Here is a 16,038-nt window from a genome sequence, read left to right on the forward strand (position 1 = left end):
ACAACAATAATTTTGGAGAAGCTGACAATTAGAGCAAATCTGTAGGTGATTATTAAATACCTACCATAAACATACTTTTTTCTGTAAATATATCGAACACTTACAATTATAGCTTATGAGAATAAAGGACTCTTTCTTCTCAGAAGATGTTCAGTTTTGTGAATCACTGCAAATATATATGCCAAGAAAACAATTCAATTTATTTTCATTTGAACTGCATAAATTCAGCTTATCTAATGATGGCCTGGAAGCTGGAAGAGAATAAGGGTGAAGAACAAGGGAGATAAATACACAGTTGAAATGGGCTCAAATTTTCTGGGATCTTGAGCAAATATTTATCCATTTTAAGCCTTTTCCTTAACGGAAAAGGAGTGCTGACTCCATGGTGCTAATAACATAATTAAATGGGGGAAAAAACCCATCTAAGTGAATAACAGGGTACCTGGCACATAGTAAGTATTCATACATTTTAATAATTATTTTTTATTATTTCACAAACTGTAATATCACAAATGTATATTGATATTGATGTAAAGCTTATTGAAATTCTAAATGTTAAATTTCATAGAAATTATTTCAAGTCTTTTAAAAGAAAATTCATGTTATAGCTATTTAGCCTCCCATTTTATTTTCTGTCTTTTTATTTATTATGTGAATGTAACATGAATACATTTTCCATTTCGGAAGCTTTAAAACATTCCTTATAAGTGACTGCTGTTTGATGAAAAGCTTAACGTCCTTTGCAGATTTCTATTTAATTTTTAGTTGTGTTCACTTGAGTCTCAAGAATACATTTCCTTTTCTTAAAGCACTAAAACAATGCTTGTGAGTGATACTGTTAGGGGAAACACTCATCATCCTTCCAGAACACTGCAACAGTCAGTAAAAAGCAGTCTCAATAAGAGCCATCTTCGCCTGTGCTCCTCCTGCTTCACCCCTTCCATCCCCACTTCTCCTGAGGAGGCCAGGGAGAAATGTATTACTTAATTGGTGGGTGACAGCTATTGGACCATATTTTTAAGTGAGCTGGAGCCCTTCTATTAAAAGGCTGTGAGATTAAGAATAAAAAAAAGGCTATGAGACTGAGGACTCTGTCTCTTCACTCGCCCGTCTGGCTCTGACTAACATAAGATTATGCAGAACTAAACTCCCCTTCTCGTGGACTGTCCAAGGCTTAGGCTGGTGTGGACAGGGGACCTCCAGGGGAGGTATATGTGATGGGAAGTTGGGGAGCAAGACCTCAGCAGGCCCATTCGGTTGTGAACCTTTGCTCCATTAGAGCCTTTGTCAGTCGTAACACTGATATTTTTGTCCCTATCTATATATTAATTTATTCTCAACTTGGGTAGAAAACAAGTGTATTATTTCTTGGCCCCGTAAAACCCAACTACTCCTGAACATCTTTCCCACAATCCTCAGCTCGTCTTTAGTGATAGACAGTGCTATGCATTGTATGTATCATTCCATGTCTTTTCCTATCCTTTGACATAAAGATACGACTCCAAAAATCTATATATGTTTATGTCTATATTTTAATATAAATTGTATCTATTTTTAATAATTTCAGGTTTTAAATTTATGAACTATTTCAAAACATCATTTATTATTTATTTATAATCTTTTGACCCTCTCCCTCCCCACACACACATTTCTCCCACCTCCAACCCCCTGCCTCTGGAACCACCAATCTGTTCTGTGTACTTATGAGCTTTATTATTTTTGTTTGTTTTGCATTGCTTTTTAGATTCCATGAGAGAGATCATATGGCTATTGTCTTTTTCTGTCTGACTTATGTCACTTAACATAATGCCCTTGAGGTCCACCCATGTAAATAACAAAATTTCATTTTTTTTTATGGCTGAATAATGTGTGTGTGTGTGTGTGTGTGTGTGTGTGTGTGTGTCCACTCATCCACATTGATGGACACTTGTTTCCATACCTATTGTAAATAGTGCTGCAATGGATATGGAGGTACATAGATCTTTATAAGTTAGTGCTATTGTTTTCTTCAGGTAAATATCCAGAAGTGGAATTGCTGGGTCATATGGTAGTTCTACTTATAATTTTAAGGAAACTCTATACTGTTTTCCGTACTGGCTGCACCAATTTATATTCCCATCAATAGTGCACAAGGGTTTTTTTCCCACATCCTCACCAACACTTATTTCTTGTCTTTTTATAATAGCAGTTTTAACAAAGGTGAGGTGATATCTCATTGTGGCTGTGATTTGCATTTCCCTGATAATTAATTATGTTCAGCATCTTCTCATGTGACTGTTGGTCATCTGTTTGTCTTCTCTGGAAAAAAAGTCTAGTCGGATCTTCTGTCCATTTTTTAAATTAAATTAAATTGATTTTTGTTTTGTTGCTGAGTTCTACTAGTTTTTCTATGTTTTTTTTTTTTTTTTTGGATAATTAATCCCTTACCAGATACATGGTTTGTAAATATTTTCTCCCATTCAGGAGGTTGCCTTTTATTTTACTGATGTTTCCTTTGCTGTGAAGAAGCTTTTAGGTTTGATGTAGTCTCACTTCATTTTTGCTTTTGTTGCTTTTGAGTGTCAGATGCAAAATAATCATAGCCAAGACCTGTGTCAAGAAGTTTAATGCCTATGTTTTCTTCTAGGATTTTTATTATTTCCGGTCTCATATTCAAGCTTTTAATCCATCTTTAGTTAATTTTGTGTATGGTGTAAAATAGGGGTCGTTTCATTCTTTTGCATTTAACTGCTCAGGTTTCTCGGCACCATTTATTGAAGAGGTTGTCCTTTCCCCATTGTTTATTCTTGGCTCCTTTGTTGTAAATTAATTGACCATATATTCATGGGTTTATTCCTGGGCTCTGCACTCTGTTCCACTGATCTGTGTGTCTGCTTTTAAGCCAGTACCATGCTCTCTTGATTACTATAGCTTTGTAAGAGAGTTTGAAATCAGGGAGTGTGATGCCTCCCGCTTTGTTCTTGTTTCTCAAGGTTGCTTTAGCCTTTCAGGGTCTTTTGTGATTCCATACAAACTTTAGGATTGTTTGTTCTGAATTGTATCTATGGGATAAATTTTTCCACAGCTTTGTTTTTTTTAATCTCAAGATATTCTTGGAGAACTATCCATCTATCTAATGCTTTCCTTTTATTCATACTTAGTATCCCAGAGAAGGAATATGCTATAGTTTATTGAGGAATATGCTATAGTTTATAGTTTATGACTCTACTGAAGAACTTTTAGGTTGTTTACAATTTTTCAATATAGCAAAATATCACATAAGTAATTTTTTAGTTCATATCCCCTTTGCAAGTGTTCTTTTACGGTTGGTATGGAGAAGTGTGACATAGACTGCATTTTTAGTTCTAATGAATAATGCTAATAATGTCCTCCCCAATGGTGCCATCAACTCACACTCTGTCAGCTGTGTCTGAAAATTCTGCTTTTTCCACAGCCCTACCCACACCAGACATGATTAGGTTTTTAATATTCAGCTCTCTGACTAGTAAAAAAAATCTCATTTAAAATTTCTATTGAACATGTACATTTTTAATATGTCTTTGGCCATTTGTATTTTATTTTTTACTATGAATTTCTTATTCTTACATTTTGAACATTTTTCTCTGGGTCTTTTGACTTTTCTTACTGACTTGTAAGATATTTAAAATACATTTTTGGATGAGAATCCTCTGTTAGTTATAATAAGACAAATCCCTTTTCCCAATCTAAGTTGTCTTTTCAATATTTTAATATTTTGTATAGAACCAAAGTTTTGCATTTTGATGAACTTGAATTTATGAGCCTTCATGAAATTTATTTTTGTTTCCGTCAATGAAAAACATCCAGCCTAAGAGTAAAGCTTGTAAGAGTTTGAGCCAAACTGATGACAATTGCAGGGAAGCAAAATCTCAACAGACTGAAAAAATGTTCTGCAAAATGGCAGTTTGCAGCTTATTTTATACTTAGAATTAAAGGAGGAGGGTTCCATGAAATCCACTGGTGGTAGATTAAGGGGGTGGGAGAAAACAAAGTGGGGAAATCTCTGGATTGGATAAAAGTAAATTGGAGACAGGTACTTCTTTTACATAGGTGGTACAGGATATTTAATAGCTCACATAGAGATATTACTCAAGGGACAAGAATAATAATGAAGGATTCTGCAGTTTCCTGCTCTGGTCTGGAAAAAGGGATTACTAACATTCCAAGGATGTCATCTTAGGTGCAAAAAGACAACAGACAGGCCCACTTCAGGTGAAGATTGACTTTATGAAGGAAGCTTCAGGCTAAAGGTGTGACTTCCAGCTACGGCCCACCTTAGTTACACATTTTTTTTATGTTCACGCCATCCTATGTGATTATTTTCAGTTTCCTGAGCTTGTCAGATTTAACTGATGGCCCTTTTCCATCCTCATTTCTTACCTAAAAGCCCTTTCCTACTTCAATGTCATACTGATAGTATCATATTTTTCCTAGTAAATGTATAACTTTCCTTCATTAGTTAATACTTTGAAATGTTATCTTAAGCATTGCAAATTAAAGTCACAAAAACATAAACCCAACAAATTCTTTCAACATTGTTTATGAACAATCAAATTCTTTTAAATATTTAACATTACATGCATAACTTTTATATATCTAATTCTCTCAAGTACTTCAAATACTAATCTGGGAGACATACAAATTAAAAACAAAAACAAACAATCCTAAGCATAAAATGTCCCCCTATAATTTAGTTAGCTCATTAGAGATTTAGAGTGAAAGTTTCGGAGCATAGGGGATGTTTGATCGTCAGCCATTGTCTTCTGGTTTCTTTCTAATTTTGGTTTCCCCAAAATAATACAAGTATAATAGTAATAGTAATCAGAGGTAACTTTAACTGAAGGCTTATTACAGGCGAGGCAGGACCCTTTACCAAATATCCTACATGACAGCTCATAATCCTCACACTGACTTCTGAGGTTGGTATTATTATTATACCCATTTTATAGATCAAGAAATTGAGGTACAGGAAAGTTCAATGACCTTCCCAAATTTAGAAAGCTCCTAGGCAGCGGAGGAAGGATATAATCTCAGGCACTGTCTCCAGAGCCCGTACTCGTCACCAGCATGAATGTGGCCACTTTGTATTTTTCTTAAAGGATGTATTTCCCCTCTTTGGACATCATTTTCCTACTTTATTAAATGAGGAGATTGGAGGAGTTATTTGCATTTGACATAAAAAGTTCTGTAATTCTTAAAAACACACACAAGACTTAAGAAAATAAGATTACCTAGAATCGAACCACATAGCTCTCTCACTAATCAATTACTTACAATCCCGGTTTAACAATCTGATTTGAGTATCTTCTGCTCACAACTGGGAGTTACCTTGAAGTTGCCAGGCAACGAAAAGCAGTCCCAAATTTCCACCTAGCTGGAAATGCTGACAGGCACCTGCCTAAGTCTGCGGACTTGGGCTCCTCGGGGCTCCAGGAGGTTTCATCCTTATCCCGTCCTGATCTCTGTGCAGGCCTAGCATCCATGGCGGGCCCAGCTCTGATCCTCTGCGAAGAACACGGCTCTCTGTGCCCATTCCTGCTAGAGTAAAGGCAACCACAGGAAACGGGCACCTTCCCTGGGGGTGTGTGCATCATTGTCTGCAAGTGCCAAACACACAACACTTTCTTGCCAGTGGACAGTCTATCTTCTCGCTGAGAATGGACAGGCATATCATCCCTTTTTGGAACTTTTAGACGGAAGAGTTCATGTTAAGCTGTTAGAGATGACCTGCGTGGTGTATTCATTTTACTTCTACTTTGTCTGTTTACCTGCAAGTAAAATGTTAGAAAACATGTTAAACATAGCCCAGCATTTAAAAAGGGGTATAAGAGGTTTCCAACATAGTCACAGAAATCTGACCATGGTCCTGCATGTGGTAGGTGCCTCATAAGTATTTGTTAGATGACTTATTATTTGTCCTACTGCAAATCATTTAAAATCATCGAAAACTTCTATTAACTAGTGCGAACATTTATTCAGATATTACTACTGGTATGCACCAGGAATTTATAACTTTACATCCTGTCTGCTTTGATCTTCCCAAAAGACCTCTGAGTTGGACACTTACTTTTGCCCTAAATGATGGGTGAGAACATTTAGGCATGGAAAATAAATGATTTGATAATTAGCTGATAAATTGCTGACCTGGGATTTGAATGTAGGCAATCTGTTCTTAAGATCACCTGTTACCATATGCTTGCTTCCCTATGTAGTAATTAAAAATAAGAACCAAAAGTTAAGGTTGTATTTTAATTTGACCAACAGATAACTGCAGAATGTCAGCACTATATATATACTAATAATATATTGTTGCAATGTGTAGATTCTGGACCTTGAGATATTTTTTGCAAATCCATTCTCTTGTGCAGACCGCATTGGGGTCGGTCATAAATTTGTGAGACCATTGACAACAACAGGGATACAATCTATGGCCACTAAAATAAGCCTTGAGCAGAGATTGAACTTCAATCGCACTCCATCCAACAGATCTAATGGCCCTTAACTCTGGACTGAATTAATGAAATATGCAGATTACAAATCATTTATATACAAATCATTTCTATTATATTACAGATCATTTACAAATACAGTTACCATGTATTCTACATGCTGCAGACTTGTTTAAATAGCAACAACAAAAACCACAGTAACAAAACCTTTAAGAGTCTCTAAGAGACAAAAAGTGAGTCTGCCAGTGAAATATTTCACCTATTTCAGCTGAAATTCTAAAGAATATATGATCTACCTATTGCAGAAACTTCAAATGTTTTGACGGCTGAATCTGTTTTGTCTTCCAAATCCCCCTTTTTTGAAGGATTTAGAAAAATGACAACAAAGAGTTCACAGGAATTTGTTTAGTTACAAAACAAAACAAACACAACATTTTCCAGCATCGGCCCCTGGGGTCCCTGTGTCAGTTCTGATCTTTATCTCCTAAAGGACCTTCAGAGCATTGAGCTGAAGGCATGCAGGGCTGCTTAAGCATCAAAGAGGACTGATGTACCATGTACTAAATATTTTACAACTATTTCAAACAGGCTGAGACAAAAATATGTCTTATCAAGGATTTAATTTGATGGCCATTAACAAATAGAAGTCATTAATGATTCGGTTCTGAAATGAATACAAAAAAAATTTAAAAATTATTTTTCACTTCATAGATTAGTTTTTGAAATTGTTTCGTATAATCGACCTCATGAATGCAAAATTTTGAAATTCCTTGTAGACTATGAATGATGCAAGTTATTGTATGAGAATAGTTAATTTACTTTTAATGAAACTGGATCTTTCCATCAGTCTTTGTACACAGTTAGTTACATAAAACAATTTTCTGCAAGAAATTGTACTCGATCTACTTCTAGGGAACGACTCCTAATGAATATGAGTGTCAAAGTAACAGGAAATGTTACTCACTGTATAATGTATAAAGAGGTTCCAAAATAACTAAATTCAAATATGTCAAAGGATAACACTGCTGAATCAAAACCAGTCTTAACATTTGACCCTTCTGGGCAAAAATAAGCCTTGCTATTAGCAATGAAAACTAAGCATGCCTGGCTAATTGACTGATCTCAAAGCTGGCTTTTCTTTCCTTGACTGACCTCCAGGAATGTAAAGTCCTGTCGTCTTTCACCTAACATGGTGTCCTTAGATCCCATTTGGCAACATTCATAGATAAATAACTAAATATACTGTCTTTCAAGTAACTGGAAACGAATAAACGAAAAACGTCTTGTCTGGAGTAAAATCAAATGTCTCTTAGTTGTTATACCTTATTAAAACCCAAAAATATATGGACATCATAAAGGTATCTAATTCACTTCTTTATTCCAGAAACGAAAAGTAGGAATTAGAAGGGAAAAAAAAAGTTAAATTCTACATAGTTACCTACATTGGTTTATTCTGAGATACAGGATCATTTGCTAAATAGATCAATGACTTGTTTTTCTCTCACTGCTTTTAAAGGAATTTATAAATGTCTTTGTTTCCTTCTAAATTCCTATCTTTGCTTTCTTTACATATTTTAATCTGTACAATAAAATAAATAGTATAGTTTGGTGCCTCCTCTTGTAGAAGATATATGTTTAAATAATTTTCTTCTCTATCAAAAGTAATGGAAAATTGCTCTATTTCTTTTGGAAATATTTCTTAAAGGATCACATTTAGAGATTTTATAATATTATGGTATGCTGTGCTGAAACCATGTCTATATCCAAAACAATGTGAATTCATGCTCAACTTTCTTCCTTTCAATCTAACTTATCTATCATAATATATGTAACAAAGACATTTTTTGAACAATGATTAATAACTGAAATCTAATATACTTTGGAAATTTACATTTTATGCTTGATTAGAGTTGTCACTTTAGATTGCCATTTTATTGCCTGCTATTTAAATTAAATATTGCCTAACAAAATCTTTTTGTGGCTCCTATTATATCAACTATGAAGAAGGATGTAGAGAAAGATTACAAAATCTATTATCTACACAAATATGCATGGCACTGGACATACTCAATTCAATAGAAAATTTAAATGGAATGTTTTATGAATACTAAGTAGACTTTCAACTAGAAACGAACTCGGTACAATCCAATCACCATAACTCATTACTGAAAGCAGCTTGGTACCTTAGAAAAAAACAGACCTCGTTTTAAATCCCAGCCTCACGACTTACCTACCTTTGTGACCCTGAAACAGTTTCTCAACTACATAATGGGGATGATACAACATCATATAGCATTTTTGTAATTGTTAAAATTAGAAATACATTATATGTGATGTGTTCATAAAATACTCTACCATTACAGTATCACTGGGGCATGACCTGTCTACAATCTCAAAACTTAAATTTACATCAATACCTTGTTAGTTTCGGTACAGAAATTTACCTCTTTTGAAAATGACTATATTCCATTCTTTAAGCCCGGAAATTTTCACATTTAATTTGAGGGTTCATTAAAATTACCTAATTCAGTTACATTTTTTTCAGAACTAGACACGTAGTCTGGGTGGTGGGGAAATAAAATTAAAAACTTACCTAGAGCCTTAACTTTCATTCTTCCATCATTACCTCAACATGCAGTCTCCATTTCTACTGGAGGCCAGTGTCTCAGAAGAATTCTTCAATGTGCAGAAACAAATGCTCAATTTCTAATGGAACCCTCAGGCGTTATGGAGTGAGAGAGCCCTAACTTCTCAGAGAACAAAAGGAAAATAATAAGAGAACTTTTGTCATAGGCACTTTCTCATTTAAAAACAGCCCAAACTGCAAAGTAAGTAAAACCTAATTCACGATTTTGACAGAACCATCAGCTCGGTCCTTCTCCCTGACATTAGACTGTGGTGGGTCACTGCTGAGTCCGAGGCTTTGGCAGCTGCCTCTACACTTCCCCAGACTCGCTTCAGAATAAAGTGGCTGGAAGAACGATGAAGCATTTCCTTCTCTGGCTGATGCAGATATATCTTAAAGGACTGGTGTGAGTAATACTAGAAGTTTTAATCGTGCAGTCTCCCTGGAAGATAATGTTTCTCCATATTTATGTCTGATTATTATGCAAATTCCTTGTGAGCCTCCATTGCCACTAGCTGCTTGCTGTGAGGTTAATCCCGGTTTAACACAAAAATTAATGGAGAAATAAAATTCACAATAGCTGCCTTTCTCTTTTCATAATCCCTGAACTCTCTTCCCCCTACTGGGAAGACAACTTAATTATTGTTTTTTCTTTCTGCTGCTGTGACTCCCCGGAAGTGCTTTCTTGGCTGTCATGAACATCCAGGTTGACCTGCCTCCCAGCCCGTCTTCTGGCTTGGTGTCCAGGGCCTGACGGCCTCGAAATGCCCTCAGCTGTCTCTCTCTCGTTCAAGCGTGGAGTCCAGAAATCCGTTATGAAGGATACTCCTATGATGCTCTGTTCATGAAAGAGCGGAATGGCTACCTTATACACGGGGCTAAATAATGTATTTCTAATATCTCCAATATGATGAGATGATACTTTTGGTGGGGTGGTAAAGATGTACATACTGAACTTTGTATAAATAAAGCTGTCACATTTTTAATACAGTTTATTTTTTCAACACAGGTGCCAGAGCATCTTGTTTTCCTGTTCAATTTTGTACTATATTCAGCCCACCTCTCCAGTTGGTCCAATCTTCTTGGACGCTGATCTTCATCTATTTGAATCATCAATAAATGTCCACCAATTAAAAAGAAGATACTGTGGCCCGCTTGGTAGTGGGTAATGTGTCTGCCTTCCATGCTTCCTGCATTCTCTTTCCTCCCGTTTTGCTGCCCTCTTATTGCCACCACCTCACCCCCAATTATTAGCACGTTAAAGAAATGACGTCTTTCCCTGCATGACTCTCACCCACTTGAGCACCCTTTTCACATGAGGATACACAGTTCTAATCATCTTTAAACCCTGCCCTTGTTCTCCATATTCTCATGGCTTTGTCAGATGCTTGCTAAGTCCTCCAAATGCTTTTTATTCCCCATCCCAGTTGTTTCCTCAAGCTTCCTCCTGCACCTTTACTGATGTGCAACGCTGTTGCCTCACACAATCCTTGATTCAAATACCAGCTGTTGCACCAGCATGAGGAGGATTCAAAACGTTGTGATGAGATGCAGCCTCCTTGCCTATAGAATGGGAGAACCATACCTGCCGAGGATTAAATGAGATTGTAAATGACATAGTAGGGATAAATATGGGTTCACCTCGATGTCCCTTGTGTGTCCCGCTCAAGGCCAAGCTTACAAACCACATGCTCCATCCAGTGTCCCCTGACCAACTCAGCCAGGAGAGCTCCCGTACTTGCACTATGACTGCTCTTGGCTGTACTACTTTTATGCCTCTTAAGATACTCTCTGCGTCTCGTGCTTACTCTTCTATTAGAACATAAGCTCCTAGAGGGTAGACAGTTTATAAGTGCATTAAATTTACATCTCCAAAGTGCTTTCTAGATCGTTGGTGCTAAATAAATATTTGTTGAAAGTCTGAATGAATCTCCCTCTTCCATTTAGACTGGTTCCCTGGCACAATTTTAAATAACGTTCATTTCAGCCTTCATTACTCTATTTTTGTTCTATGGCTTAGCATCTTCTCGACTTTAAATGCCCAAATCCCATACTTCCTTCAAAATACAGCAATCCCAACATACGCAAATTGTCCTTTAATTAAGACAACAACTTTCTTAACTCTTGTAACATTTAGTCTGCTATGTAGTCTGGTTTTATTCTCTGGTTTATATGGCATTGAGTCAAGTAGACATGTTCTTTCAGGGTAGAAGCGGGGTAACTTCTTTTGTATCTTCCGCAGGACTGAATTTGGGATGGCTGAGTCTTCTTCAGGTCCACCTCTGATTCAGAGAACAGGTAACACATAAAGGCAGATTATATCTCTGCTGTAATTCATGCCTCCAGAGCCTTGCACAGAACCTGGCATGTACAAGGTTCTAGATGATCCCAATATATGTAAGGGCCTCATGATTTTCAGGTTATGCAATTTGTGGAGGAAAATATTTTGTTATTCTTGCTTTAAATTTCACTTTTGTTGTTGCTGTTGATGGCAGCAGGCATTAAAATATTATATTCATTGGATATTAAATAGATAATTATCCAGAGTCATAGGAAGTCAGTTTGGCAGAAGATTCTTACCTTATTGAGATTTAATATCTTGTGTTTAGAATTATGGTTTTGAAACAAAATTACTCTAATGCAAGTCACCTTTTTCTTGTTGCTTAAACTTGGTCTCAAAATGTAATAGAGAAAAGTCAAGAAGAGCATTGGTGTTATACTTTGACCTGAGTGTGCATCAAGAAAGAAATATTAACTATCTTGACAGTTTTCCAACAAAAATAATTATATTCCATAATCCTTCTTAAACCCTATCATTTAAAATTCAGGTTAGAGATTAATAAGGAAAGTGTTATTTGTACTATTTCTGTGAAAGGAAAATCATGTCTGCATTATGAAAAAAGTGAGAAACAAAATCTCTAAACATTATCAGTTAATTATCATTCTGAAAGAAGTAATTATCATTGTAGCCTAAAGTTTGGGGAATGAAAATAAGTTACTTGAATGCCATTGATTTACACTAACTCATAATAAATGTTCATAAAACAGACCTATTAATCTTGAAAACTAGAAAAATGACTTTTGGTTCTTTAGCTACTTCCAAACATTTCTGATGGTGACATTGCAGTGAATTCACACAAGAAGGTGCTGAAATTGTTTCACATTATGCTTTTCACCTTTTTGCCAAAAACTTATCAAAGACACTTGCTATATCATTGCACTCTACTTCTCTCGGGACCTGAGTCTTTCATGACAGTACAACAGAATAAAGTCAAATGTAGCCCACCAGTTCTCTAAATTACATTATTTTAAGTCAATTTGTATTTGAGAATAACAGTGCTCCTTGGGCAAAGACGACTTTGGAGAAACAATTCGAAATTATTTCCTAATATTTTGTTCATGTGACTATTTAAAAATACAAAGGCACAAACTTTGGCAATGTTTCTTACTTAGCTGCATATTTCAAATGCTAGCAAAATATTTGAAAGCCACATTAAAGCATTGAAGTCAGTAGTATTAAAGGTATATGTATATATAATGTAATGAATCTTGAAAAGTGAAGAGTACAAGACAAGCTGAAGGTATATTACAGCATTATGAAATTTTCAAGGGAGCATTCGAGCATACCTCAACATTTAGTATTCACTTAATTGTAGGAATTCTTCAAATTAAGAAAATTCTATCTATACAAACTAAAAAACCCTCAATGCTGAATTTCTGAACATTGCTTTTGAATTAAAAGTCATATGTACCTAAAATATGATGATGGAATAAGGATATGCTTATTATACCGCTTTAAAATTTAGGCCATAAAAGTATAATACAAAGTGATGACACAAAATTTAAACCTACTAATTTTGAGAAATTTGACAGATAATGGACCTCAGTTTCAACAACTGTCTTGATAGAGCAATGCAATTCCTATAATAGAAGTTTCCAGAATTCTTTTCAAATCTATCTTGGAATACGCAGTTTTCTTCTGTTTTAGAATTTTGGTTACTTAGCTGTGGGAAAGTGTAAACACAAATTGAAGCATGCATTGAAAGCTTTGCAGATCCGTTAGAACCTGCTGGTGCTGGGCACATCTAGAGAGAATAATTTAGATTAAGACGCAGGCAAGATGGCAAGATGGCGTCTCTCCCAAAGTCACAGACATGAAGGAGGGGCTGGTTAGCAGCGGTCTCCAGACTCCTTAGATAGAATACTTCCCCCATGCTCTGTTGTATCAGGAACTTCACATACCTGAAATCTTCGTGAAGCAGGCTTTTAAAAATGTGAAACACTGCCCCAGTGATGTGCTAAATATTCAATTTCCAACCTTAGAACATTTTCTCACAAATCTAGCATAAGTAATGCTTAGGCAATAATGCTAATCACCGCAGTGGTAACTGTGGGTTCCTCACTCCATTTTTCTGAATGAGTAAGGACAGTTCAGCCTCCCACGACAGGAAGGAATCATTTCTAAAGAGTCACTTAAGTAGTCTAGAAGTTTTTGTAACTTGTTTTACCAGAAATCATCATACTCACATTTAGAACTTTGCCCATTTCAGACTGTATGCTATAAATACTAATAGAAAGTGTTCCCAAGTATTGAAATTGCTAATATGTTATCAGTTTCAGAATTACTCATCACAAATAAGAAAAACAGGTCTCTCAGCTATATGGATTTCGGTGAGTTTCGCCTGGTAGTAACACCACTAAGGCCCGTTTCTCAATAAGCAAGGGTGGGGTGAGTGTGAAAAGGATGTAACCTAGGGCTACGCCCTGAATGCAGGGGACTGATCACTAATGATCTAAAGAAGGCACAACTAAAGCAATTGGTAAAGGCAGTAATCAATATTTTACTGAAACATTTCATAACACAGAAAATCTGTCTGACGTGTAAAGTTACTGTCTACGCAAGAAGGACAGACCTATTTTCAAAGACTAATATGAATACAATAAATATGGAGTTTACATACTAATTTGTACACAGAAACTCTGCTCCACAGCCATAGAAATTTATACTTAACAGTGCAACATATAATTTAATCAGTTGATTTATTTGACAGGTTTTTCTTACTAAACACAAATAACTACCTGGTTTTCATATATATATATATATATATGTGTGTGTGTGTGTGTGTGTGTATACATACATATATATATATATATATATATAATATATATATTTTATGTATATAGATATTCAACAATCTGTACAGTCTCTAAACATAAAACTCCTAAAAGGCACAATTGTCTATACAACATGTACAAAAATGGCTGGAGCTGACACAAAACAATTATTGGTCAAAATTTCATGATTGCACAAAGATTAGTCATGAGTTAATGTCAGAAAAAATGTGCTTTAAGGGAAGGAGGGTTTTCAAAGAAACATTTAAGTGTTATATAAAAAAGAAAACAAACAAAACAAAACACCCCCTAAATAAAATGCCACTAGGTCGCTATCACCAGCCTGTCCTCGTCGTCGTCACTACTCACATCACTGAACTGGCAGTGGCCTGCCTCCGAGATAGGGCCGTGGGCCTGGGCATCGGCCTGTCTGGAGAGAGAGTCCGCTGGCCTGAAAGCTCTGGGAAAACTGGGGGCTGTGCCTTGAGCAGAGGCTCTGACACAGATGCCGGTTTGCCCTGAACGGAAGGGAGTTCGTGCTTGGGCTTCTCGTGATTGACTGAGGCAGCCTTCCCTGTGTCCATCTGACTTGAGCCCTCAAGCCCTGCATGGTCTCTTGCAGGGGCAGGTGGATCTAGCACTTGTTTGCATGTTCCCGCTGGACTTGCGGCGAGCCCTGAGGAGACGCGGTCCGGCTGCCCTGACTTGCACTGGCCACAGAAGTCGGCCTGGGGTGCGCCTCGCGGGCTCTGTTTTGGGAAGCTGGTGTTTCAGGGGCTCCCTGTGCATCCACGGTAACTTGACTCACTGAGGGAATTAAAGTAGGCAACGCTATGTTCAAGATCTGGAGGCCAGGAACGTGTGCCTGAGGGGTGGGGCTGCTCTGCGACGGAGGCTTCGCAGCCAAAACTTGCAGCCCCACAGCATTGAGAGCCAGCCCCGGCGGGTGTACTTGAGGGGCAATGTTTGTATTGGCGAGGCCCACAATATTGACGGTCTCCATGCTCAGTGACGGAAGAGACTGCAAGCCCGGGGTACTGAGGCTCTGCAGGCCTGGCACACGGATTTGGCCAATGGGAATACATGGCACGACACTGCTTAATTCAGCCACTCCAGCGGGATTTGTAGTGCCAGAAACTTCTGTGATCGTATCCCCAGGAGTGCCCACAGTTCTGTGAATTACATTGACAGCAGGAATCGTAAGCTGCATTGGCCCAGCTTGAATGGGTACAAACGTAGAATACGTGAGGCCACCAGGTACTACGTGGATTCCCCCGACTGGAACCATATTATAAGGTGTCCTTGATTGCTGCTGGGAATGCAAAGGAAGGTGGCTAAACAAATGAGTCTGGGGAGAAGGCAGGCCTGGAGTCGGTGCGAGAGTGACTTGCTGCTTCTCTCCTTGAGCGTCAGACTGAGGCGAGGCCACTGAAGGAATCCCCGTTGCTGTCAGAGGGCTGTGCTCAGCTGCAGGGGGAAGCAGTCTCACAGAGGCTGTGTTCTAAAAAGACAAGAGAGAAGGATCCTTTCAGAGCAGAGCTCTTAGTCACCAAGCTAAAACGCTAGCATAAAATCTAGGTAAAAGGACGCATATTTGTACTTTACAAAATTATAAGCTTGCTAAAAATTCTATTCTGATTTTTAAAAATTTAAATTTGCAATGGAAAAAACGACTGCACCTGAAATCTCTTCCTTCATTTTCTTGCAGAAATAACAGCAACACATTTGTACAGTATTTTGCATTTTTCAAAATTTCCTGGAAATCCTCTCACTTATACTAAATTAACCCTGAGAGGCGGCTGTAATTACATTCAACTTTTGCTGTTGCTGTCG

The 16,038-nt window shown here is 37.1% G+C and overlaps 1 protein-coding gene across 1 annotated transcript in view; it reads right to left on the reverse strand.

Moving 5' to 3' along the window:
* Positions 1–13,926: 13,926 nt before the first annotated feature.
* The window catches only part of HIVEP1 (HIVEP zinc finger 1), a 130,428-nt gene continuing 128,316 nt past the window's right edge, over positions 13,927–16,038 (reverse strand). Inside the window, 3 exon segments of the mRNA XM_033114461.1 lie at positions 13,927–14,588; positions 14,591–14,854; positions 14,857–15,706. Of these exon segments, the coding sequence (XP_032970352.1) occupies positions 14,530–14,588; positions 14,591–14,854; positions 14,857–15,706 (1,173 nt within the window). The 3' untranslated portion in view covers positions 13,927–14,529.

Source organism: Rhinolophus ferrumequinum, chromosome 9 (genome assembly GCF_004115265.2).
Source record: "Rhinolophus ferrumequinum isolate MPI-CBG mRhiFer1 chromosome 9, mRhiFer1_v1.p, whole genome shotgun sequence".
Lineage (NCBI taxonomy): Eukaryota > Metazoa > Chordata > Mammalia > Chiroptera > Rhinolophidae > Rhinolophus > Rhinolophus ferrumequinum.